General features: G+C 46.0%; 1 protein-coding gene across 2 annotated transcripts in view; it reads right to left on the reverse strand.

Moving 5' to 3' along the window:
* Positions 1 to 24310, reverse strand: part of Mras (muscle RAS oncogene homolog) — a 56060-nt gene that overhangs the window by 25106 nt on the left and 6644 nt on the right. For both annotated transcript variants that reach the window (XM_023704986.1, XM_004624981.2), the window contains exon 2: positions 7249 to 7459. In XM_023704986.1, the coding sequence (XP_023560754.1) occupies positions 7249 to 7441 (193 nt within the window). In that variant the 5' untranslated portion in view covers positions 7442 to 7459. The remainder of the gene's footprint in view (positions 1 to 7248; positions 7460 to 24310) is intronic.

The raw sequence follows: 24310 nt of genomic DNA on the forward strand, positions 1-24310 counted from the left end.
AACATAGTGACCACACCAAACCTGTGACTATACACACACTGTTCACAATTTATTCATCTCACAAATGTTTACTGAGGACCTCCTATGAGCCAAGCAAGCAGTATTCTATATGCTGGGAATATTGTAGTAAATAAAATTAAGCTTGTGCTCTCATAAACTTATATTTAATGGGGAGGATGGATACTCAAAAAATAAGTTTAACAGTAAAGAAAAAATAGAAATTGAATAAAGAAAAACAGCTGGGCAGGTAAAGAGACAACAAAGGTAGCTGCATGCAAGTGTAGACAGTTTGGTCAAGGATGACCTTGCAGATTAAGTGACATCTGATCTGAGGCCTCCACGAAGTAAGTATTTCTGCAGAAGAAGGTTCTAGCAGAAAGGAACACTGTGCTCCAAGCCCACAAAGTGGGAACACGTTGGCTAGTGGTGGAACTGATCAAAGCCGCAGGCTGCACATAAGCCCTCAAAGTGTAGAGCTTTCTTAACTGAAAGGTAATTCACATAGCCTAATGTTCACCCCTGAAAGTGCACGATCCAGTGTTTTTTAGTACACTCAAAGCTGTATTTCTTTAGAGTGTGATTTGGTTGTCTCTGGCCAACTTGGAGTAATGGGAACAAGACATGCCTTCTCACCTGGAAAAACCAAAAAACCCGGGAAACAATTGTTTTTAAGACAGCAGAAGTTAGACAACAAAAGTGATCCTTGAGACAGGACACAAAAACAATTAGGGCATCTATGTATCCTTCTGGTCCTGAGAATTTCCGGGCTGCGATGAAGGGAGGGGGAACTACAAGATAATGAAAGTCATTTTGTAATAATGGAAGGGCCAGTTCATCCAGAAGCTCTATCAGTCCTAAACACGTACACATTTAATAATAAAGTGCCACAATGCAGGAGGCAAAAACTAACAGCGCCAAAAGGGAAAAACAGGGAAATTCACATTTATTCACTGAAATTCAAAAACACTCTCTCAATAGTTGAAAGAACAAATATTCAGAAAACCAATACAAATGTAGAAGATTTAGAAAACATCACCTAAATTCATCTGACAGTCAAAGAACACTGCACCACCAACACCAAAGAATACGTTCTTCTCATGTACCAGAACATTACCAAGATTAACCGTATCTGGGTAAAAGAAGCCTCCATCAATTTTTTTTTTTCTGTATTTTAGGGAAGGGTCTACTGGGTGTTCAGGGTCTCACTACTAGATCAGACTTGTAGTGATTCTCCTGTTTACAACCTCCCAAGTGCTGGAATTACAGGTGCGCGCCCCCATACCCAGTCTCAATCACTGTCTCAGCATGCCCCAGGAGCGGGGCTGGCATAGCAGGCCCGGGGATTGAACCCTGGACCCTGCGCCTGCTTGCAGGAGCTTTAAACCACTGAGCTATTTGGCTGGCCCTTTAAACTTCAAATAATGCATAGTAAATTCTCTGACAATGGACTTAGAAATCAAGAACAATGATAGTTGGAAAATTTCAAAATACTTAGAAATAAAACAGTATCTTATAAGTACAACAGAAAGGAATAAATATCAAATAAATGACATCAGCTTGTACTTTAAGAATTACAGCAGGAAAAAAAAACTGCCAAAGTAGGCAAACCAAAAAAAAAGGTGAAAAATCAACACTATCAAATTTTAAAAAAAGCCAATGGATGCAAAATCTGGTTCTTAAAGAAAATCAATAATAATTATAAATCTCTAACCAGTCTGATCAGGAAAAGATACAAATTAAATAATCAGGAATGAAAGAGGTGATATCACTACAGATTCTACAGATATTTAAAGATGAGTGAATTTTATAAAAAACTTTATGCCAATACATATGACTCTGATGAATGAATTTTTGAAAATCACAAACTATCAAAGCCCATTAAAGAATAAAGAGATCACTGAATAGTCCTATATCTTTTAAAGACCTTTAACTTGTAGTTGAAAACACTCCCACAAGAGGAAACAGGGATAGAGATGCAGAGAGGGCAGGGGATTAAAAAAGACCTAATGTGATAATGTAGAACTACCATATACCACCTCACCAGGATGGATGCAACCATTATGTATTACAAACATGTACTAATAAAATTTAAATTTAAGATAAACAGAAAACTTTCCTACAAAGAAAATTCTGGGGCTGGGGAGATGGCTCAGTGGAATAAGCGCTTCCCTGGCAAGCGCAAGGGCCTGAGTTCAATCCCCGGTTCCTCAAAAAAAAAAAGAAAATTCTGGGCCCAGATGGCCTCCTTGATGAATTCTACTAATCATTTAGGGAAGAAACATACCAATTTTACTCATTTTTCTAGATTTTTGAAGAAAAAGAGGAAATTCCTAACATTCTATTAGGCCAGGATCACTGTGATATCAAAAGCAGGCAAGGACATCTGAAGAAAAATATAGACCAATTTTCCCTCACAACATAGATGAAGGGGCTGGGGATCTAGCTCAGTGGAGTAGCGCCTGCCTGGCAAGTGTAAGGTTCTGAGTTCGATTCCCAGTACAAAAAACAAAAAAATAAAAACCATAGATGTAAAAATTCTAACCAAAATTGTAGCAAATCAGCCAACAATATACTAAACAAACAACCAAAAAAAAAAAAAACCACATCATCAATGGGGTCTTCTCTAGAGATGCAAAGTTGTATTAACATCAGAAAAAGAAAACAAATTGGGTGTGGTGGTACACACCTGTAATTCCAGCACTTAGGAGGCTAAGGCAGAAGGATCACCACAAATTCAAGGCCAGTTTGAGCTGCTAGTGAATTCAAGGCTAGCTTGGGTTGCATAGTGAGTTCAAGGCCAGCCTGAACTAGACCATATCTCCAAGTTTTTTTTTTTTTGAAAAGTTAAAAATTCCTTAATTTTTTATTCCTGGTATCACTACCACAATTTACAGGGCAATATACCTGATGTAATGAAAAGAAAGAAAAAGACAAAGCTACAACAGATAAAAGACCTCAGGAATGTACATCTAATTGACACTACATTGCATTAATCAATAGCTGCACTTTTTGCAAACTGTGGCTATGACAGTCCTGAACCAGAAGGGTTTCCTGTTTAAGCTGTAGTAACTTTTCTGACTATGGATCATCGTTCCTTCTGTGGCAGATTTTTACAGTTCCTCTAATGCATTTGGGACGACTGTCTCAAAGTAACCTGCAGCTTTCCTGACAACTCCTCGCTCTCTCTCCTGCTAAGAACTGTAGCCCTTTTCTGTTGTTTTTTAAAACCTTCTGCTACCATATCCACCACTTCCACCACCAGATCCATAACCACCACCATAGGGACTGCCAGAGCTTCTTCCACCAAAACTGCCCCCCTTCATGGGTCCATAATTTGACTGTTGCTGTCCACTGTAATTTCCAAAATCATTATAGTTCCCACCACCACCACAGTTACTACCACCAAAATTTCCTCCTTCGTTGTAACCATCATATCCTCCACCACCACCGTATCCACCACCTTGGTTTCCATATCCTGGTCCACCACCACCATACCCTCCTCTACTACTATAACCAGGACCACCACCATAGTTTCCACCATCACCTCCAAATCCATTATATGCACCATCACCTCCTCCATAACTACCTCTGCTGCCACCTCCTCCACCACCGTAACCTCCTCTTCCACCAAAGTTTCCACCACGGCCAAAATTCCCTCCACCACCTCCAAAGTTTCCTCCACGACCCATAAAGTTGCCAGATCCATCTCCACGGCCTCTTTGCGATCCAGCAGACTGCATCTCTTGTTTAGAAAGGGCCTTTTTCACTTCACAATTATGCCCATTAATAGTGTGGTATTTCTGAACAACAATTTTATCAACTGTGTCGTGATCATCAAAAGTTACAAAAGCAAATCCTCTCTTTTTCCCACTCTGCCTGTCTTCCATAACTTCTATGGTTTCAATCTTGCCATATTTTTCAAAGTAGTCTCTCAAATTATATTCTTCTGTATCTTCTTTAATACCACCAACAAAAATTTTCTTCACTGTTAGATGGGCACCAGGCTTTACTGAATCCTCTCTAGAAACAGCTCTCTTTGGTTCCACTACACGCCCATCAACTTTGTGTGGTCGAGCACACATTGCTGCATCCGCCTCTTCAACACAAGAGTAAGTCACAAAACCAAAGCCTCTGGAGCGTTTTGTTTGAGGATCTCTCATTACCACACAATCTGTGAGTGTGCCCCATTTTTCAAAATGTTCTCTTAAACTATCATCGGTAGTTTCAAAACTCAGACCACCAATAAACAGCTTCCTCAATTGCTCTGGCTCCTTTGGATCATGGCCCTCCTCCCCCCGGCGGCGACGGCGACGGCCGGAGTCGGGCTGGGGGCGACCGGGCTGCGGTTTTACCTCCATTTTGAGACCGGACTCTCCAAGTTTTTTAAAAAAGAAAATACAGCAATGTATCTCTCAGTGGTAACATTTACCCAGCATGTGCAAGATTCTAGGTTCCCTCTTCCCTCAACACAAAGGAAAGGGAAGGGAAGGGGATCGGAAAAGAAAGCAATGTAATTTCTTATATTAATAAAACTAAAAAGAAAAAAATATGATTATTTCAGTACATAGATAAGGCATCTGACAAAATCTAATAGGCTTTTCTTTTTTTTTAAATTAAAAATAATTATTTATTTGATATAGGGTCTTGCTACGCAGCTCACCTGGGATTCCAGGGCTGGCACACCATGCAGTACTGGGGATCAAACTTGGGTCCTTGCCCTTGCCAGGCAGGCGCTTAGACTGCAGAGCTATGTCCCCAGCCTCCAACAGGCATTTCTGATTAAAAGCTCTCAGTAAAGTAAAAATAGAAAGCAATTTACTCAACCCAATAAAGGGCATCTATAATAAATCTATAGCTATTATCATACTCAATGCTTCCCTAGTTTCAGGACTTTTGTTCAACAGTGTACATGTCAATGAAATAAGGCAAGAAAAAGAAGTAAAAGCCACCAAGATTAGAAAAGAAGAGGCAAAACTGCTTTCATCACAGAACACGACTACCTAGGCTGAAAAATCCAGCAGAATCTAAAAAAGTCATCACAACAACCTGCAGTTATAAAATTTATATGTAAAAGTGGTTCCTTATATGCACTAGCAGCAAACAAGAAAAAACTAAAAACTAAAAATAATTTATAATACAATCAATACAGATATAGGCATAAATCTAGTAAATAGTTAAAGATACTCAAAGCTACAAAGAAACTAATGAGAAAAATTTTAGAAGACCTAAATGAATGGAAAAATTCATGCATTCATGGGTTAAAAGGTCCAACATTTTTTTTTTGTTTTTTGCTTTTTTTAAAAAAATGTATTTAGTACAGGGTCTATAGGGTCTCACTACATAGCTCAGACTCATAGTGATCATCCTGTTTTCAGCCTCCCAAGCACTGGGATTACAGGTGTGCACCACCACGCCCAGTCTCAGTGCGCACCAGGGGCAGGACCGGCACAGCAGGCCAGGACTGAATCCCAGCCGCTATACTCTGCCTAAGCAGGCACTTTAGTCCGCTGAGCTATCTGGCTGGCCCTTGAGGTTCAACACTGTTAATCTAAAATGTTAACTGATTCTAAAATTCATAAGGAAATACTCAAGACCTAGAGTAGTTTAAATGACTTTGAAAAATAACAAAGCTGGAAGTTTATCACTATTTGATTTTAATATTTCCAGGGCAGCAACTATCAAGGCAGTGTGGTACTTGTTACGGTTGGCATCTGGATGTCCCACCAAAGCTTCCTGAGGTCATGGGGTGGGCTTTTCAGAGGAGGCAGAGTCTAGAGATTGTGATTGGTTTATTCTCTAGTGCTGGAGTTGGGGGCTGTGAGTGCTACACCCACCCGCCCCGAGGGGAGGGCCGGTAGCCCGAATACAACAAGGGAGGAATAGATTCCCCACTTTATTCTTGTTGCTTTGGTATCTTCTGCCACTGGGAACAGTCGCCCCTCAGCCACACCACCCTGCCCTGGAGCCAGCAGATTATGGGCTCAAATCTCTACCAACTGTGAGCTAAATAAGCCTTTCTTCCTTAACTCTGGATGTTGGATATTTTATCTCAAAAAGAAGAGAAATATACCCCAGATAGTACTGGTGTTAGGATGAACAGATTGGGGCTGGGGTCAGGGCTCAGTAGAATAACTGCTTCTCTGGCAAGTGCAAGGGCCTGAGTTCAATCCCCCAGTTCCACCAAAGTAAATAAATAAATAAATTAAATTAAAAAAGGATCAGTAGATTAAAGAGACAGATTATGTGAACAGCAGATTTTTACTAGAAGCCCAAAGCCTCTTGGTGGGGATAAGATAGTCTTTTCAACAAATAGTTCTAGAATCACTCCATGTCCATTCAAAGAAAAATGAACTTCGTCCCATTTTTACACCATGTTTTTAAAGTCAACTCAGGATAGATCATAAACCCTAAATGTAAAATCATTAAACTTCCAGGAGAAATAGAAAACAACAAACCAAAACTGTTCTGACTCTGACATAGGCAAAGCTTTCTCAGATGCAACACCAAAAGTACAATCTGTAAAAGAACAAACTGATAAACTGGATTTCATCAAAATTAAAAGGTCTGGCCTTTGAAAGAAAAACAAGCCACAGACTGGAAAAAAATATTTGCAAAGCACAAGTCTGATAGAGAATTTGTATCTCAACAGTGTTCAAAGCTCCCTTCCCAGATGGACATTCTGTAATAAAGGGGTCTTTGTTTAAGAGAAAGACTTGGGGGATACAATATAATAATCAGTACAAATGGAGAGCAATGACTTTTCACCTCATATGACATGAGTATGTTGAACAGGCTGGTGGGCTCACCATCATCATCAGAATTTCTGAATCAGTAGGGGCCTGAAAATATGCATTTCTAGTAAGTTCCCAGGAAACAATACTTTGAGAAATACGAATTTAAACCAAACTAGAAACATAATGGCAGAAGCAAGATCTACCCCTCAAAAGGACAATTACTAAATAAACTATGCTTATTAAAAATAGTTTGTTCTCTCCTTTCTTATTAGCTAGAGACATCTGTAACTGTTAATCAGAGCCTCTGATCAAGCAAGCAATAACAAACATGACATTGCTGAGTTAGCATGATTCTAGCATTGTCTCTTTGCTGAATGTACATTCTAGTTTTCACAAAGCTTTTCAAGCTGGCTGGGAAGGCTTTCCCTCCTGTGAAATTGTGCTGCCCTTCTAACACCTGATGCATTTCCTTGCCCCTCACACCCACCCCCACAGGACTGCCCTCAGGTCTCACCATCCAGGATCGCCCACTGATTGTCAATCTCTGTATGTTTCAGGTAGGAGTCTTCAATGGTGGGGTCGTAGTCAGGCACAAAGATCTTCTGGAAAAACTGGATGGTGAGTGCACTCTTTCCCACACCCCCATCTCCCACCACCACCAGCTTGTAGGTGGGAAGGTTATCACTGGGGACAGCGCTGGTCGCCATGGTTCTGGCAGCTCAGACCTAGGGAGGCAAGACATGCAGAATGAGACCAGGGTTGTTTCAAGGCTTTTTCTCTTTCTGAATTACAGAAAAATGATCATGGAGTTTCCACCTTTCTTATAAAGTACCAAATACTCCCACAGGTGGAAAAGTTGGAAAGTAAAAAGTGAAGGAAAAAAAAAGGTTAAAGGTATTACCTACCCAGGACAATCACTACTCAAATGACTTATTCCACTCTTATCTACTGAATACCAACTGTGTTTCAGGCCTGGTCTTGGAAACACGGTATCATAGGTCTTCAACAAGAATAGCCAGGCTCATGTGCTGGTGTACACTTGTAATCCCAGCACGCAGGAGGCTGAGGCAGGAGGATCACTGTGAGTTCAAGGCCAGCTTGAACTGCATAGCAAAACCCTGTCTTTTTAAATTTAATTTAATTTAATTTTATTTTATTTTGCAAAGCCCTGTCTTAACAAGAGCAGTCAAAAGCCACATCAACAAGTTCTCTACCTAGAACTATATAGGTAAACTAAACTCTGCCCTAGAACTACACAGGTAATCATGACAATTTTGATCAGAGGATAGCACAAAAATTCATCTTTCATATCATTTCTTTCTCCTTTATATAAAAAATTAATAGCCTATTATCTGTGGGCAATTCATAATGATTACATTCATCAAGAGGAGTTGGTACATGCAAGTAATGTGTCTTATTCTTTTCATCTCCCCTTGCTCTGCTCTCACTCTCCTTCCCTCTATCCCTAGAACTCGTTTCCATCCCCACTTGCAAAGGATCCATCTCCCAGTTTCCTATTATCCATCCTTTATTTTGTTCTTTTTGGTTTCAATGTTTTTTAAAATGATTTTTTACAAACCGATGTTTGTAGTACACAATGATTCATTCATTGTAGGGGGCTGGTACATGCACAATGCACCTTAATTTTTCCTTCATCCCTGCCCCTCTTCTCTCCCCCTCCCTCCATTTCTTGGTTCCCTTCCTTTTTGCAAAAGACCTATGGTCTCGTATCAACTGGAATGCTTTGCTGAAAAGGAAACGAGGTCTAAATACAGAGGTCAATGGGGCGACAGGGACTCAGGCTCCTCCAACTCTCTGAATTCTGTGATCCTGGCTCCTTTGCCATTGGCTTCTTGCCCTTTACCATGTACAAAGTCATGCTGGAATTTCAGGATATCTTATCAACCCTATTTTAGTTAGTGAGAATGGAGAAGCAGGTGGAAACTTCATTTTCATGATGTTGAACCTGCTTAAGGCAGTGGTTCTCCAGGGTGATACCTTCAAGGGTATCTGCAAAGTCTGGGTTAGTCAGTTTCTTTTTGTTTTGGTGGTAATGGGGATTGAACTCAGGACCTTGTATTTGTCAGGCAAGTGCTTATTCTACTGAGCTATTTCCCCAGCCCCTGGGATACTTTTGACTGTCAAAACAGAGTGGGTGTCACTGATATCTAATGAATGATGCTGCTAAACACTCTTGCCACAGCTGAGAAACTCAGAACTAAGAGAACTAGGAGGCAGCTGGAAATGTGGGACCAGGGTCGTGATGAACAATTGGGCCTTAACAGATAAGGGCTATGATAAGGCAACAGTAGAGGAGTGAAGAGTTACCACTGGAAATAATGTCACAAAGTGACAAGGAAGGAAGGCAGGCATAGGTCAAGGGAGGAACACTTGGAAAATCAGGAGGGAAACCAGCATCTGTCATGATGACAGAAGCCAACAGTATCTAGGAGGAAGAGCTGACAGGCTCAGATGTTACACACTGGTGGTGGGGCATGTCCCCTAAAGAACAATTAAGGGTTGGTCTGGGGATCTAGGATGCTCGCTCTGCGCCCTGCTGGGATGTAAAACCTCCTGCTGTTAGGACATCTTGGGTAGCAGAAAAATTGAACCTGGATAGAAGAAATAAATGCTTGATCTCACCTCTCTGCAGAAGTAACGGAATTCATCCCTTGCATGCTGGAAAGGGGCGGGGCATGGCATGTGTGGCAGGGGAACATACAGTCTCAGAGAGGGAAAGGAGGCAGAGTGGTCTGCAGGGTGAAGGCCTGGGGTCCTGTATGTCACCCCTATTTGAAACTCTCCACACCAGAGTGTCCTTTTTTTTTTTTTATCAGATTCAAGGGCTGGCTTAGGTGATATTTGTTTTCAGCTCTAGAAGTCATCCATTCTAAGTTTTGACAGAGTGTGTGTGTGATGGATTAACTAATGGTCAGCTTGTAACATCCAATTGAACTGGATCAGTGTGGTGCTGGGTGTGGAAGGGCCACCCGAGGGTTATTGCCAACAGCACAAAAAGAGAACTGGAGGGGAAGAGAGTGCTGTTGATTCTCCAGGTGAAGCTTGTCATGCCAGCTTTCCTGATACAAACACAGCTGTTTTCATTGTTGGAGGAGCTCCAGTTCACATTGTCACTGAGGATGGCTGTGGGGGAAGCTCTGGTCCTTATTTGAGTGTCGCTTTTTTTGTGTGTGTGTGCAGGGTCTCACTACACAGCTAGGACTCATAGTGATCCTTCTGTCTTCAGCTTCTCTACTGCTGGGATTACAGGCATGCATCAACATGTCAGGGGGGTGGGGCCGGCATGACATACAGTGCCAGGGATTGAATCGTGGAACCCCACTTAGTCCGCTAAGCTATCTTGCTGGTCCTTTGAGTGTTGCTTTCTGGCTCCAGCACAGATTCCCTCAGCCTGCTAGCACAGACCCTTCACCCAACTGGTGCAGACTTTCTAGCTTCCATCACTGACCTTTGGACCTTCCCCATGCAGGTCCTTGATACAGACTTGCATGAGACATTGTCCTGGGCTCTGGGTTTCCAGCTGGACTGGTGCAGGACACTGCCATGGTATCCAGGCCCTCAGCTGGACTCTCTGGGTCTCTGGAGTGTGGACAGTCATGTGCACTCTTCTGCATTTGACTTTTTGGGTAAATCTTATAAAATAATCCTATAAATGATGTGTCCTGCATTCAATCTTTTCCCTTGTAAACCTTGGCTACAGCAAAGTGGTCGGCACCAACATGGGTTAAGTGGCCATGCTGATCTGCATGGGGCTACAGGCCAGAGTTGTGGCCAAATCCTGCAGTCACTGAGGTCGGATGTTGACATTTAGGACTTTCCCACAGTGGGGAAGTAAGTCCACAGCTGTACACACTGCAGCGAGAGCATGAGTCCTTCTAGGCCAGGCGGAGAACACAGTTGCATAATTATGTAAGAACTAAAAATGGATGTCGCCTCTCACAGCTCTACACACGTGAGAGTCCACTTTAAGGTGGTAACAGGGGAATTACACAAAATGAAAATGCTGGGTGGTAGAAATAAACCATGGGAATTACCTATATAATTTGATACTATGCAGCTAATTGAAAAGGATGATATTCACTAGCCTTCAAAAATGTTATATTATAAATGAAAATATGCTAGACTACAAAACAGCAAATACCTATGATTCTAGCTCTGGGAATGACCCCAGATCTAAGGGTATATCCAGGCATGAAGGGGTCTGGAAGATCTGAGTATTTTTCAGGTTACTTTAGTTCTCTCAATATTCAATTTTCTGTAACAGAAATGTACAGTCATCCTCCTTATCTGCACATTCTACATCCGCAGATGCAACCAACTATGGATTGAAAATGTTTTACATTTTTGCTTGTACAGTTTTTTCTTACCAGTATTTGCTAAGCAATATAGCATGACTATATAGCACATTGTATCAAGTATACATGTAATGTAGAGATGATTTTAAAGTACAGGGGAATGTATTATATGCAAAAACTCTCATTTTACATAAGGGACTTGAGCATCGTCAGGTTTTGGTAGCCACAGGAAGTCCTGGAATCCCCCCTGGATACCCATGGACAGCTACAATACATGTATGCACTGCAAAGTGTGACAATGTTTCTGTGTTCCCCGTAAAATAAAATATTCAAGCCACCAGAAAATGTTTGATTTCTCTCATGTAAGCTCCATTAGGACAGGACAGGATCAGGTGCTGGATGTAGCCCCAAAATCTGGTTCTTACATCTGCCTACAAAAATGGAGCTTTTTTTTTTTTGTACCTGGGATCAAACTCATGTCCTTGCTCTTGCCAGGCAGGCAGGTGCTAATACCGCTGACCTATCTCCCCAGCCTACCCTACAAAGATGAAAATGAGCTGCAGCTTTAAATTCACTGCACTCTCCCATAGTGGAATCCACAACAGGACGGGAATCAGCTCCTCAGTGCGCCTCATTAAGCCTTGCTCTTCTCACCTATTGTGGAGAATGATGCTGCACTAAAGCCAAAATGTGTGTGCTGGTGAAAAAGGTGGTTTTTAAAGTTTTGTTTGAAAACTGCTGGTGGCCATACGAATAAAAACTGCCAAGTGGGTGGGAAGGTATTAAGTAATAGAGTCCTTCCTGCTGATTTTCTTCTTGAAAGAAAACAAGATAGCACAGTAATAACTCTTAAGAAGAACATAAACTTAACCTGAGTCAGAGCTCAGACCAACCACAGCAGAATCACCTGGGGACTTCAAAAACAAAATGCCCTCTGCCTGCCAAAGCTGTTGGCAGGAAACGGCTGACTGAGGGCCCCTTCTTTTTACAGGCCCTGTACTCCTGTGTGAAAGCCTGGCAGCCCACAGGAAGTCATAGCCTTGGGGTGCCCTCCCCAGCTGGGATGTCCTAACGGAGACTCAATGGAACAAGATTAGGCTCCACAGTTAACACACACATTAGGTCAGACTTGTCCCAAAATCCTTTGAGTGCTGCCCACTGCTGGAGAGCCAAGGCCAGACACCTTCGCTGGGCATTCAAGGCCAGTCACAGGTTGCACTCATGGCCTCTCTGGCCATACTGCTGCTACAGCCTTTCACTCTACCCTCCCCTCATCCCGTGTACCCCATGACCACAACACACTCTCTGCACATGCCAGGACCTGGGGAGGGCACACACTGCTTCCTGGCTCAGCCCAGAGGGTGCCTCCCCAAGATGCTCTGTGCTTGAGGCCTGTGGTGCCTGGTTCAGGGACCACCCTCAGGCTTGAGATCTTCAACACAATTACTGTGCAGAGGATGGAGGCTACAGTGTGCTCCTCCCCGTCCCCCCGGAACCTAATGCAGCACCAGCACAGGGAAAACACTGGTGGAAGAAGCAAAAGGCCCAATGCTGGTGCTTCTGAAAAACCTACCAACCAGAGCTTGCTCTCCTCCAACAGAGGGAAGGAACAACTCTGAACCAGAGGTTAGCACGTCTGCAAGAGGTTACAGCAGTCTCACAGACAGGACCTTCCAGAACATGCGTGAGCCCAGGAAGAAGGGGTTTCTAGGACAGGAGAATGAATCCAGAAGCCTTGTCTCTCTTTGTGGGCACGCTTTCCACCCAGAAAAGAGTAGGATATACCCCTCTGGCTAAATGAGGTGTTTGCAAGTAGGGAGAGATGACAAGAGGCATGCATCACATTCCTACAAAATGCACTGGCCTACCATGGTGCAGAGAAAGTTTTTGAAAGTCAAACACAGGTAATGAAGAAAGCCACCACAGGATAAGAAGTTGGTTGGTCCTTAACGAGTAAACTTCTTACATTCACAACAACCATCTCTTTTCTAGCCTTCTCAACTAGAAGGCACTGTACAGACCACTCTAGAATGTTGGGTCTTCAATTTTAGGCATCAAGAATGGGCTCCTTTGAGGTGGGAGAGTGATATTAAGTAGACCTGGGTTCTTTTCAAAGATTTTCCACTAATTTTATACACTGGACACTCTCCTACTGACCAGCTGAATGCTATCAGAAGACTCTCTCTTTCTTTCTCTCTCTCTCTGTTTCTCTCAGTTCTGTTGAGGCTCCATGATTCTCAGCTGCTGCAGTTCCCTCCCCTGCCCATCCCCCTCTTCTTCTTCCTCTTCCCCCCATTAGAAGCCCCACTGCTATCTCAGACTTGTTACAGCCAGATGACATGGGCCTGTGTGAGGACACCCATCATTTGGAGCATTGTTTCCATGGGAAATAGCTTTGAGGTTCCAGGCAGCCCCCTCCAAGAAGAAACCAACTTTGGAACAGCAGTCACTTGGCAGTAGAGGCAGCTGAGCTGGTCCCCATGACAACCACTGCTCCTAGTGTCCCACCCAGTTCACAGTCTGCACCAGCAACCTAAGCCATTGCTCACGCTGGAAACATCTTCCTAAAAGGCAGTGTTGCCTCTTCAAAAATTTTAATAACATGTGTACAAAAACCTCAGGCACCCTTAAACTGAGAAGTAAGCTTTTTCGGTTGTCTGGCTTGTGTTCCATTCTTTACCCATAGTCAGTACCATCTTGCGTGAAGTTGTTTCCTGAATGCCAGATTCGCCTCCCAACACAGATCACAAGCTTTTGAGGACCAGAGTCCTGTCTTCTCACCCCCTGTCCCTCACAGGGTCACCACACAGGGCGCTCAGTGGCTATGCATTCACTAATTGATTCCGCCTCAGTGCAGCCTTCCACTCATGTAAACCTTCCTGGACTCAGAAGCAGAGGAATGGTGTTCATCCTTCGGAAAGGGGCTGGCCCCCATCCTTAGGCAGTGGGTGGCTGAGTGGCCTGGTGACCCTATTGTATCATTTTTACTCAAAGTGAAATGGACTAGGGGGTGTTAGACCTCCTGAGATCAGTTTTTGGCCAAGTCCTGCTGGTCCTCAGTGGGACAGCCTGGGAGGTCAAAAGCAGCCTCAATTCCAAAGTGAGGTAATCTTGTTCACTCGACCCTCTATGGACCCCTGTGTGATGTGGGCCCCAGTTTCCTCAAGTATAAAGCAGGAAAACATGAACCATGAGAATGTGTAGGACTCCAGTGAAAATGAGTCAAAGGGGCCCTTGACTCACTTGCACTGATGGCCCTATCAGTTGGGCTCCTGCATTCCTTTCCAGGTTGCAGTGATGAAAGCCATGTCCAGGCTCCATCTTCAGCCTAAGGTGCTCCACCCACAGCACAAAGGGCTATGGGAGGACCCTAAGTAGTACAGTAGTGGACCCCAGGAGCTCCTCAAGCACTGGAGTCTAGAAGTTAACTATCCCTCACCAAATCTGCCCTGCCTTTCTCAGCTTTCCAGGTTCTAATAGTCCCAAAGCACTGTATCTCATTCTAGGTAAGCAACAGAAGCATGTAATATAAATGGCTTCGACTGCAGATGTCTAGTTGGCCACAGGCTTCATGGTCACCACCACCTCCACTCAGCCCCACATCTAAAGCAGGGTCTCTCAGGGTGCTGGCCAGGGTCTGTGCTGTTCAGCAGGAAGTGTATAGCAGTATCTACCACCATCATTCAATGGGCCACAACCACCCTTCAATGGGTCTCTGCTGTGGTCAGATGCCAAAGGTCATGCTTAGGATCATAATGCCATACTGCCTCTAGTTTTTTTGTCAATCAATTGTCATATGGCTTTGCTTTAACTGTCACCATGATTTGAAATACAGTGCTTCAGGATTATTAGAACCTGGAAAGTTGAGAAAGGTGGGGCAGATTTGGTGAGGGATAACTCTATAGGGCATTCTTGATTCTTGTAGTCCTACTGCAGGACCACAGACCTGGAGGCTGGATCAATGGGCAACCCAGAGGACCTCCCTCAAAAGTTATAAATTTTATTGGTGGCTTGGTATTCACTGTTCTTTTATCCATTATGATCCTAATTACTTGAAAGATACTCATCAGTTGGGCTGGAAGAGGAGGACAATCTCTCTACTAATGGAGCTCTTAGGAGAATGAATTCACATGCAGCTGAATTGGTCCTGGGAAGCTAATCTCACCCCCAACATGTCTGGGTGTGCCCAGCTGTAGGGATGAGGACACACCAGGGAAGTGACCCAACCCATGTGGAGGAAATGGCTCTGCATTCCAGGAGCTGCCCTTCCCTTCGGCACAATTCCCAGAAATGCTGACCTGCAGGCTGTATGAAAATGGTGTGTGACCTGTTGAGGGGTCAAAGCCATTGGCATCCCACAAGGGCTCATACTCCCCTGCCCAAGATGCTGTTCCAGCCCTGTGCTTCCTGTCTTTACCAACTCAAGCCAACACTGGACTCCTCTAGGAAGCTCCTGGTGTGTCCAGATCATTCCACTCTTAAGACTTAACCATGCACCTTGCCATGTACCTTGTACTACAGGGGACCTTAAACATCCAGTCTAGGTGCTAAGTTCAACCAAAGGTGCTGCACCTCCCCGATCCCGGAGCCATGGCAGACATCATTGATGGATCCAAGTCTCTTCCCTGCTCAACAGAATCCTTTCAACACAGCACTTTTGGCAGCCAGAATGAGTGACTAGCACAGAGAAAGGCACGTTTGTCCTTCTAGATCAAACCCATTACCATTCTCATACCCTCCTTTCCATACCACCTAATGGCCATCTTTTTCCTTGGCAAGGGCACAGAGGGCAGTGATGGAGAGCCTTTTAGATACAAAGTGCCCAAACTGAAACCCTAAGCCCACTTACCACAAAGCACCAATACTGCAATTAAACCTTAACACTGAGGTTTTAGTTTAGAGAAAACAGCTGTTATCTGGTGCTTGGCTGCTGGGGCAATGTGGCTGGAGTGTGGACACAGAGGGCTCTGTGCACCCCTTGCAGCATGTGTGCCACAGGTTGGCCACCACAGGCCTAGGGGCTTCAGGAGTGGGCTGCCTGGCTACCTACTACTCAGGTCTTTTGTTAACTCCCTACTGCCTGCTTGTTTTCCAGTCTCCTCTGCCAGGATCACACCTGACTGCTGGCAGCAGGGCAGAAATGATCACCCCATCGTCAGTACCCCAGGTGAGACCAACACTTACAAAAAGCCAGGGGCTACTACAACTTTGGCCCTACAGCCCCAGGACCATGGGCTTATCTCACTGCCATCAACACTTGTGTTTCCCACATGGGTGGGGTAACTTACCGGTTGGGCTTGGGTCTAGCTCTCCACCACTCAGTGCTGAGTTCCCGAGGAGTATGCAGAAAGCACACTACCTGACCTGGTCATTACAATAGTGGGCATGCTGAAAACTGGCAGAAATGCTTTAACATCAGCAATGCTGCAGATGCTGCTGGAAGATTTCACCATTCATTAACTCATTTAACTTTCACACCACCCTTTTCAGCTAAGGGGCTTTAATTACCCTCATCTTGTAGTTGAAAACAACCAGGGTACAGAAAAGCAAAATAACTCTTCTAAAGATACACAGTTAGACAGTGGCAGTGCCAGGACCTGAGACCATCATGTGGAACATCCTTCTGTGACTGGTGTGGTGGTAGACACCTGTGTGCCAGGCCAGTGCAGAGGTGAGCAGTGACTCCAGGAGGACACCTGGACCAGATCACTTTCCTTGCAGGAGGTGCAGTGGGGCAGGCCAGAGCCTAGGAAACATCGGAACAAATGCTTTTCACTCAAAACAAAAGCCTTGCCCCTTCAGGCGCTGACTTTAACAGTCCGTAGTATAGGACACAGACCTGTTCCTGGCAGGAGCCTCAGCACTAAGGAAAAGCAGCTGGGGGCACCAGGCAGCTGATATCTCATTTTCTAGCATCTCCATGTGGAACCTTCTTTATTGCACTGGTTACTGCTCCAGCTCAGCCAGTGTCCCGTAAGTGAGCCACTCCTGACCCGGCGTACAGCTGCCCCTCACTGCGAGCTTGCACCGTGGAATCAGACAGCTCATCATCAGAGCAAGTAAGCTGCCTTCCTCTGTGGTGGTGCGTTCAATGGCAGCAGCTGCCTTGTGGTGACACAAGAGGCTCTCAGGGCTGCAGAGGGAATGGCTCACCATCTGGCACAGAGAGACTGGCCCAGTGGTCACCATTACCAGCAACATCCCCTGCAACATCCACCCCAAGTGGGTCAGAGACTCCTGCAGCTGCTGCTCCAAGCCCTTCCTGAGCTCAAGCTCCCTGCAACTAGCTAGTTTCAGAGACAGCTCAAAACACCGCAGCTCCTCATACCTGCTCCCTGGATGGCTTCCGCTCCCAACCCTGCCTCAGAAAGGGCACCCATGGGCCTACCCTGGGTCCCCACAGCAATGCCCAGAACAGCCACTTCCCAAATACTTGCTGACTGAATGAATGATGGGGCAGGACTCTAGCCCTTGCTACACATCCCCAAGTACTCAGGAGGCGCTTGCTCACGACAGCATGTGGAAGGTGCCAAACAGCTGCTGAACTTGCACTAAACAAAGTGTCTCCCTCCAGTCCTTACAATCAGAAATGTGCTCCACTAGAATGCCTAGGCCTCTGGGTGCCCTGGAGTTTGCAGGAACGGCCCTTACAAAGAAGCCAACAGGTCACAGGGCAGGAACCCAGAGAAGAGAGATCCAGAGGTGATGCCGCCTTTCTCTAATGACACACACCTGCTCACATCCATGACCCAGAGGCCTCAGGTCAGCGCCCCTAGTGCCTCCTGTGTGCTAGGTTCTAGGACTTCAGAGATATTGAGATGAAAAGCCCTGCTCCAACTTTGAAATCACAGTGTGAGTTTGGGCTCAGACAGGCAGACAGAGGTTACATACAGCCCAGGGCAAGTAACACAGGAGTCTAGGAGTGGGACATGTCATCCAGTCTGGAGACACCAGGGAAGGCTTCTTAGGAGAGGTGTCTTAGTTACTGTTCTCATTGCTGAGATGAAATACTCAACCAAATTTAAAGGGGGAAGGTTTATTTAGCTCACAGTTTGAACATATTTCAGTCCATAATTGGCAGGTTTCAAGGCAGAATGGCACAGTAGAAGGGCACTGCATTGAGAAGTAGTTTCTGGCAGAAGGCAGCAAGCAAACAAGCAAGGGGTCCCAGCTTCTTTCTGCCCCTTCTGTACTCTGTCTAGGCTACCAGGGTGAGGGTCGTGCCAAGCAAGCCATGGACTTACTTAGTAATCATACATCCTTAATCTCAGCACCACACACTCTAGGTCCAGCCACCTCCGAAAAGCCCCACCTATGACCACATGAGGCCTTGGGGGGACATCTAGATGAATGCTATAATGTGAGGCAACACCAGAATGGAGACTTAGAGGCCAAATGGCTATTAGCCAAGTAAAAAAGGACAAGCATGTCCCAGATGAGGAACAGAAGCTACAAGGTGTGAAATGCAGAAAACCAAGGAAGCTCTAGGTTCTACAAGTGACACAATGTGACAGAGCACAGATGTGTGTACAGAGTCTGCCCAGGACAGAGGGTAGCAGAGTCCTGCAGGCTCATTATGTGTGCATGGGGAGTGCTAAGACACCTCCATCGCTACATCACTACACTAACAACAGTGCAGGCCACACAGTGGCTGCTCAGGAAGCTTTGGGTGATGAGGGAATTAACAGCCAAGCCTCAGGCCCTCCTGCACTCATGGGCTACATGGAGGGGAACGCAGATTGCTACAGTCCAGACCTGCGAGGGGGCTTCCCAGTCTACAGGCCCCACACAACTCACAGTGGTGAACACTGGGAGGTTAGCCAGTAGGAAATGCAGGCTGAGGCCCAAGGAGATGGTGAGTTACACAGCACAAACTCAAAGTGCCCTAGAAGTTCAGAAGTCAAGAGAGAGGATGCGAAAGGTCTGGAGGGTCAGGACAAAGCACGGACAGGTGATGGCTAGCTAGGCCCTAGGGATCCTGTGTGAAGGGCAACTACCCCATTTTACCAAGGGGAGAGAGAGTCAGGGCTATTAAGCCAATTGCCAAAGGAACAGTTAAGTAAAGGGAGAAGCTGAGGTCTGGCATCCAGCCTCAACAAGCCATGAAACTAAGACTCTGTCCCAGTTGTGGCTCAGCCAGTCCACCAGGCCTGGTGGGTGTAAGGGCCCTCAGAGCCCAGAGTGGCTAAAGGTCCATGCAACCTTCCTAACCCACACTTCTGCAGGACCATCGCTCACCAAAAACAGGGAAGGTGGGTAGGCCCCCAATGCAGGGGAGAGGAACAGGGGGACCCCGTAGTGCATGGGCTTTGTGGGGGCAGGGTCACCATTAGGCTGACAGTTTCCACAGGTAGCAGCTGAGGGAAGAGCGGAGGAAGTGGCTTTATTTTTAAATCCTTGTTCTCAGTCCCTGGAGGTCTATTAATATTTTCTAGTGTGTGTGTTGGGGGGGGGTATCTCACTTGTAGCTGAGAACTTCTGCAGACTCCTGTAGGCATCTGCATGTGATTGGGAAGGTCAGCTGGTAGCCATCCCATGGGAAGGGCCAGCCTCTGGACACCCTGGATTTCCCACTCCTGGTCCTGCCCCCTCCCCATGCTGCCTCCTTTAGGCCCTCTGCTAATGGGGCCTCTCATCTCCTCCTGCTCAGTCCAGTCAGCCAGCACCTCTTCCCGTGGCCAACCCAGGCCCCTCTCCCCAGCTTTCTGCCCATCTCCCAATCTCTTCCTCCTCTTTCCCTTTACTTCATCCCTTTATCTCCAATCTGACACCAACACTCAGCAACTCTGCCGCATGTGGCCCATCAGCTTCAGTGGCTCCTGTCTGCCCTCTGCCTGGCCACCTTCCCTAGTATGGTCCCCCCTCCTGCTCCAGCATTATCACCCCTCAATCACTGCTGAACACAAGGATCCTCCTGGAAAACTGCCTGTGGGAGCCTGAAGCTCTCATCACTGATAGGGCTTTCTAGTATCTCCCCTACTGCCTGGTAGCCTTTCCCCTAGACAGTGCTGCTCCCTAGAGATGGCTCTCTGGTCACTAGGCTTGAGCCCCTGGCAAGACACTGGCCTCCATGCGTAGTGTCTTCCACTGAGCCACCTGGGCTATGAAAACTTCTCCCTACTCCTGTATAGAGCTGCTTCAGTTTCCTCTGAAGGTTCTGAACTAAGCCCCAGAAATGCTTCCTCCTCCCAGCTCTCTTCTATCTCCCTGAACCACCTTCCTGAAGCCCCTTGCTGCTGTCTGTGGAGTGCCAGGTGGCAGCCATCTTTCCGCTTCACAACTCACAGGAACCTTTCCACAAAGGCTGTTAGCCCTCAAGAACCCTGAAGGTTAGAGCTCTGATTTGTCCGGGGCCACACGTGTCCATCTCAGGCTGGGCACAGGGCCATTCTGCCTCTTCTAGGGAGCATGTCCCTCCATGCTCCCCTCAAATTCTGAAGCTGGGTGTCACTGCACTGTAAGAGTGGAGCAGGGTCTGAGAGCTGGACCTTGTCACCCTTGTCTCTGTCCCTCTGCCATCAGTTCTGTACCAGTTGACTGCTACAAGTCTACAATAGGACTACTAGAGTTACATTGTAAGGGATAGCCAGAAATCTTGAGGTTTATGTGAGAATTCCAGATTTTTAAAATTCTGTCTAGGAATTTAAAATTTTTTAAATGTTGCATAAGCCACCCGGCCTTCTTAAGCCCAGGGATCTGGCTGCCCAAAGGCCCACTTTCCTCCCCACCTTGGTCTGGCCTGCTTTTGGCCGCAAAGCAAAGAATCAAGAGATGAGAGGAAGTACAGCTGACCCTGAGGAGGGCAGCGGTGGCCTGAAGGGAAATTTCCAGAGCAACATTCTCTAAGGGAGGGGACACTGTGCCCTACAAGGGTACCAGAGCCCAGGGAAGCAGAGGGCAAAAAGGCAAATTCAGGAAGCACTGTGGCTTTGATTTGTTTATATCATTTATATTCAAAATGTTAAAGCCATGAACTATATGAATACTTTTGTGCTTAACTGAGAAAGAAACCAAATCCAGGCTCTTTCCTGAGGTGGGGTGAGGAGAGCCATTCTCCATTTTTAAAGAGTAACTAGAATGCTGAGAAAAGGCTGGGGCCAAATAAAAGAGAAACTTCGTGAAAACGAGTCAGGCATGGCAATGAGAAGGCCAGGGAGGTGTGGGATTTTCCTCTGCGAAGGCCTGTGGAGAGGGCCACAGGAGGACTGGCCTGGGCATCCAACCAGGGCTGCAGGCAGGGTGGGATGACTTCTTGTACCTTTCCAGACCCAGCAATTCAAGCCCACTCAGCTGGAAAGGCAGGAAGCCACTTTCCACAGCTTTAAATGGCTGCTGTGTTTTTCTGTTCTCCTAACTAGCCTGGCCAGGACAGGCACAATGGTAAGGAAGGACCAGGGCAGAGCGGGCAGACTGCTCTATTCCCAGGGGAAGAGCTCATCCAAAAGGCACACGGGGGGGGGGGGGGCGGGTTGCAGCCTCCCACCACTCTGCCTTCTACATACAGCACTTTCATTTAAAAACCATCAATCAAGGCATTGCCACTCTGTGGCTGTATAATCTCATGCAAATTAAAAACCTCTGTGCAAAACTATTTTGTAAAGTAGCAGCAACCAACTGGAGGTGGAACCAGGCTGAGTCCTGTGGCCACGACTGATAATTAGAATGCCTGTTTAGTATGTCCTGACCACATGCTAAGCACCTTACATATACCTTCCCTGGCCCCCACTCTGCCCCTTGCCCAGGTGAGATTACTGTTACAATCTACAAGCACCCAGCTATTTGCTGTGGCAGCGCTTTGCGTGCTGGTAATTGCTGCTTAGCTGTTTATGATGTCATGTGTCTTCTTAGGAGACTGTCAGTGCTCAGTACATGCCTGGTACAAGGAGGTGCGTGATCAATACTTGTTCATTTATGTCATCTCTAATTCTCATGGCTACTCTGCAAAATGTCCCGACGGGAACCAAAACTCAACACCTGGGTTTCTCTGGTCATTATAATGGAAGCCCTGGTTTAAGAATTTGGTCTGGTTAGTAATAATGACAAGAACAACCCCATGGCTTCTGTAGCTTCTTTTTTTTTTTTTTTTTTTTTTTGCTACAAATGCCTTCAGGGCAAGTTTGGCTGGCTTGAGTTGTGGGGATCGAACTACAGCAACCTGAGGCTGACAGCTTTGTGGAAGCAGCCACTTAAAGAACTGAGCTAGGGCCAGGCCCCCTGTAGCTTCTTATTATAAGCCTAGGATGCTTAGACAAGCACTTAAAAGGCCCCTTACAGATATAAACCAGTTGTCCACAGCTTAGTCTAAGACAGATGTCAGCATTACTGTGCAACCCAAAGTAATGAAATCTGGAGTTTTTTGAAGGTTGGGGTGAAAGTGTCCAGGAAAGTTGGTCCCTGGAAATGGCAGTAAATTAGCTTTGAGAAGAGAGATGTCAGGCAGATTCTCCAGGGGTGTGACCAAGCAAAGGGAGGATCTCTGACATTCACTGTTAACCTTCCTGTTCTAAGCCACAGGAATCCCCTTTCTTCTAAGCCCTTGGTGAAAGCCTGTTATATACAACAGCAGTGACCTGATGGGGCTCAGGGAATGACAACACTAAGCCTAATGCATACACGTGTGACACAGTGAGCTGTCAAGGTCTTCAGAAATACTGCTGAAGGGGAAGCAGAACTGCCTGAGCAATTAAAAAAGTAAATTATATCCTCAGGAACCTCTACAAGGAAAGAATCCTTTGGGAAGAATTAGGAAACATATGTGGGATGAGGGCCAGAGCCAGTTTGAAGAAAAGGGGATGGGGGGAGCCGGGACATCTCCATTTATGGACATGGAAAAGGAGGCTCACAGAGGTGGGGAGGTTCAGTCAAAGTCACACAGACAACAGACAGTGGAGCGGAAATTGGAGACAGGGCTCCCCCAGGAAAGGAGATCAAGAGTCCCAGCGCTCCTTAGGCTGCCAACTCTGAGCCCGACTGGGTGGTCCCAGACCTCTGCTGAACAGTCCTGCCAAAACCCCTGCTTAAGGCAATGGCCAGCCCTGCATCCATGCACAAATCCTGCCCTAGCCCTCTGCCTATCTTTCCTATTCACCCACAGCAACCCTAAATAGAAAAGCCCCTGTGAAATGCTCCACTAGAATGGTTATTTTGTTTAAGTGCCAAGTGACCAGCCCCTGCTGCCACTTTCCATCCCTCTAGCCATCCCCAGTTGGAATCCAGAAATAAAACAAAGGCTTTGTTTCTCTATTTTGATTTCCTCCCTAAAATCTCAACCATGCAGGAAACACCCACCCAGTCCCAGATAAGTGAACTCAGGCTGCTGTCCACTAAGTGGGGGGGCTGGGGTCAGCAAGTAGAGATGGAGGGGAGGCTGGGAGGCTGAGGGCTGCCCGGGGACACCTGACCTCTGTCCAGCCTGACTTCCTCCGAAGGAAAAGAGACTGGGTGTGAGCAGCGGCCAGCCAAGGGACCTCAACCTGAGGAATGTGTGAAGAGAAGAGATGGCTAAGGAGACCTGTGTCACATGGGGCTTTTCACATATGCCCTCAAGGCATTGGGACAGCATCTCCACCCTTCTTCCCTCAGCTCCTGGTACAATAAAGGAGGCATTGAAAGAAGAGCCTGAGAAAGGCTGTTTTGGGCTACAGGGCTGACTCCTGAGAGAATGGCACTGACTGAGAAAGACACATTTGCCCTTCTCTGGGCCTCATTTCCAGTAGAGTTAAAATACAAAGAGGTGAGTCTATGAGTTGTCTAAAGAGGAAAATACCAAATTAAAATGAATTTTGCTTTTAAAATGACAAGAATACTCCAGAGAGGAGGCAACAACCTGTCCCAGCCTCCCCAAATCATCAACTCTTACAGGGCGAATGGGATGCCCAAATTCTACCATGATTCAAGCAGTCTCTAAACAGGTCCTTTGCCTACAAACAAATACTTTAAATCTCAGCACTTGTTATACTAGAGACATAAAGTATGTGTTGTAGGTTCTTTGTAAATCCAATTTTTCATCTAGAAGGCAGGCTTGTAAACCCATACATATGTGATCCAATAAGAACTGGTCTTATAACATATGTGGCTGCTTTCATTGCTATCATTTCTATAGTGAGCCAGGCCCCACTGGAACATGCCCTCCTGAGGTCTCAGCCCCCAGCCTTTGCTGACTTTTGTATGCCTGTCAGAGGGAAAAGAACTGGGCTGTGTGATTCCTTGTTGGCAGCTCAGGGACAGTAGGCATTGAACCTCATCCTTAATAACAGGATT

Source organism: Octodon degus, unplaced genomic scaffold, assembly GCF_000260255.1.
Source record: "Octodon degus isolate 3935 unplaced genomic scaffold, OctDeg1.0 scaffold00008, whole genome shotgun sequence".
Lineage (NCBI taxonomy): Eukaryota > Metazoa > Chordata > Mammalia > Rodentia > Octodontidae > Octodon > Octodon degus.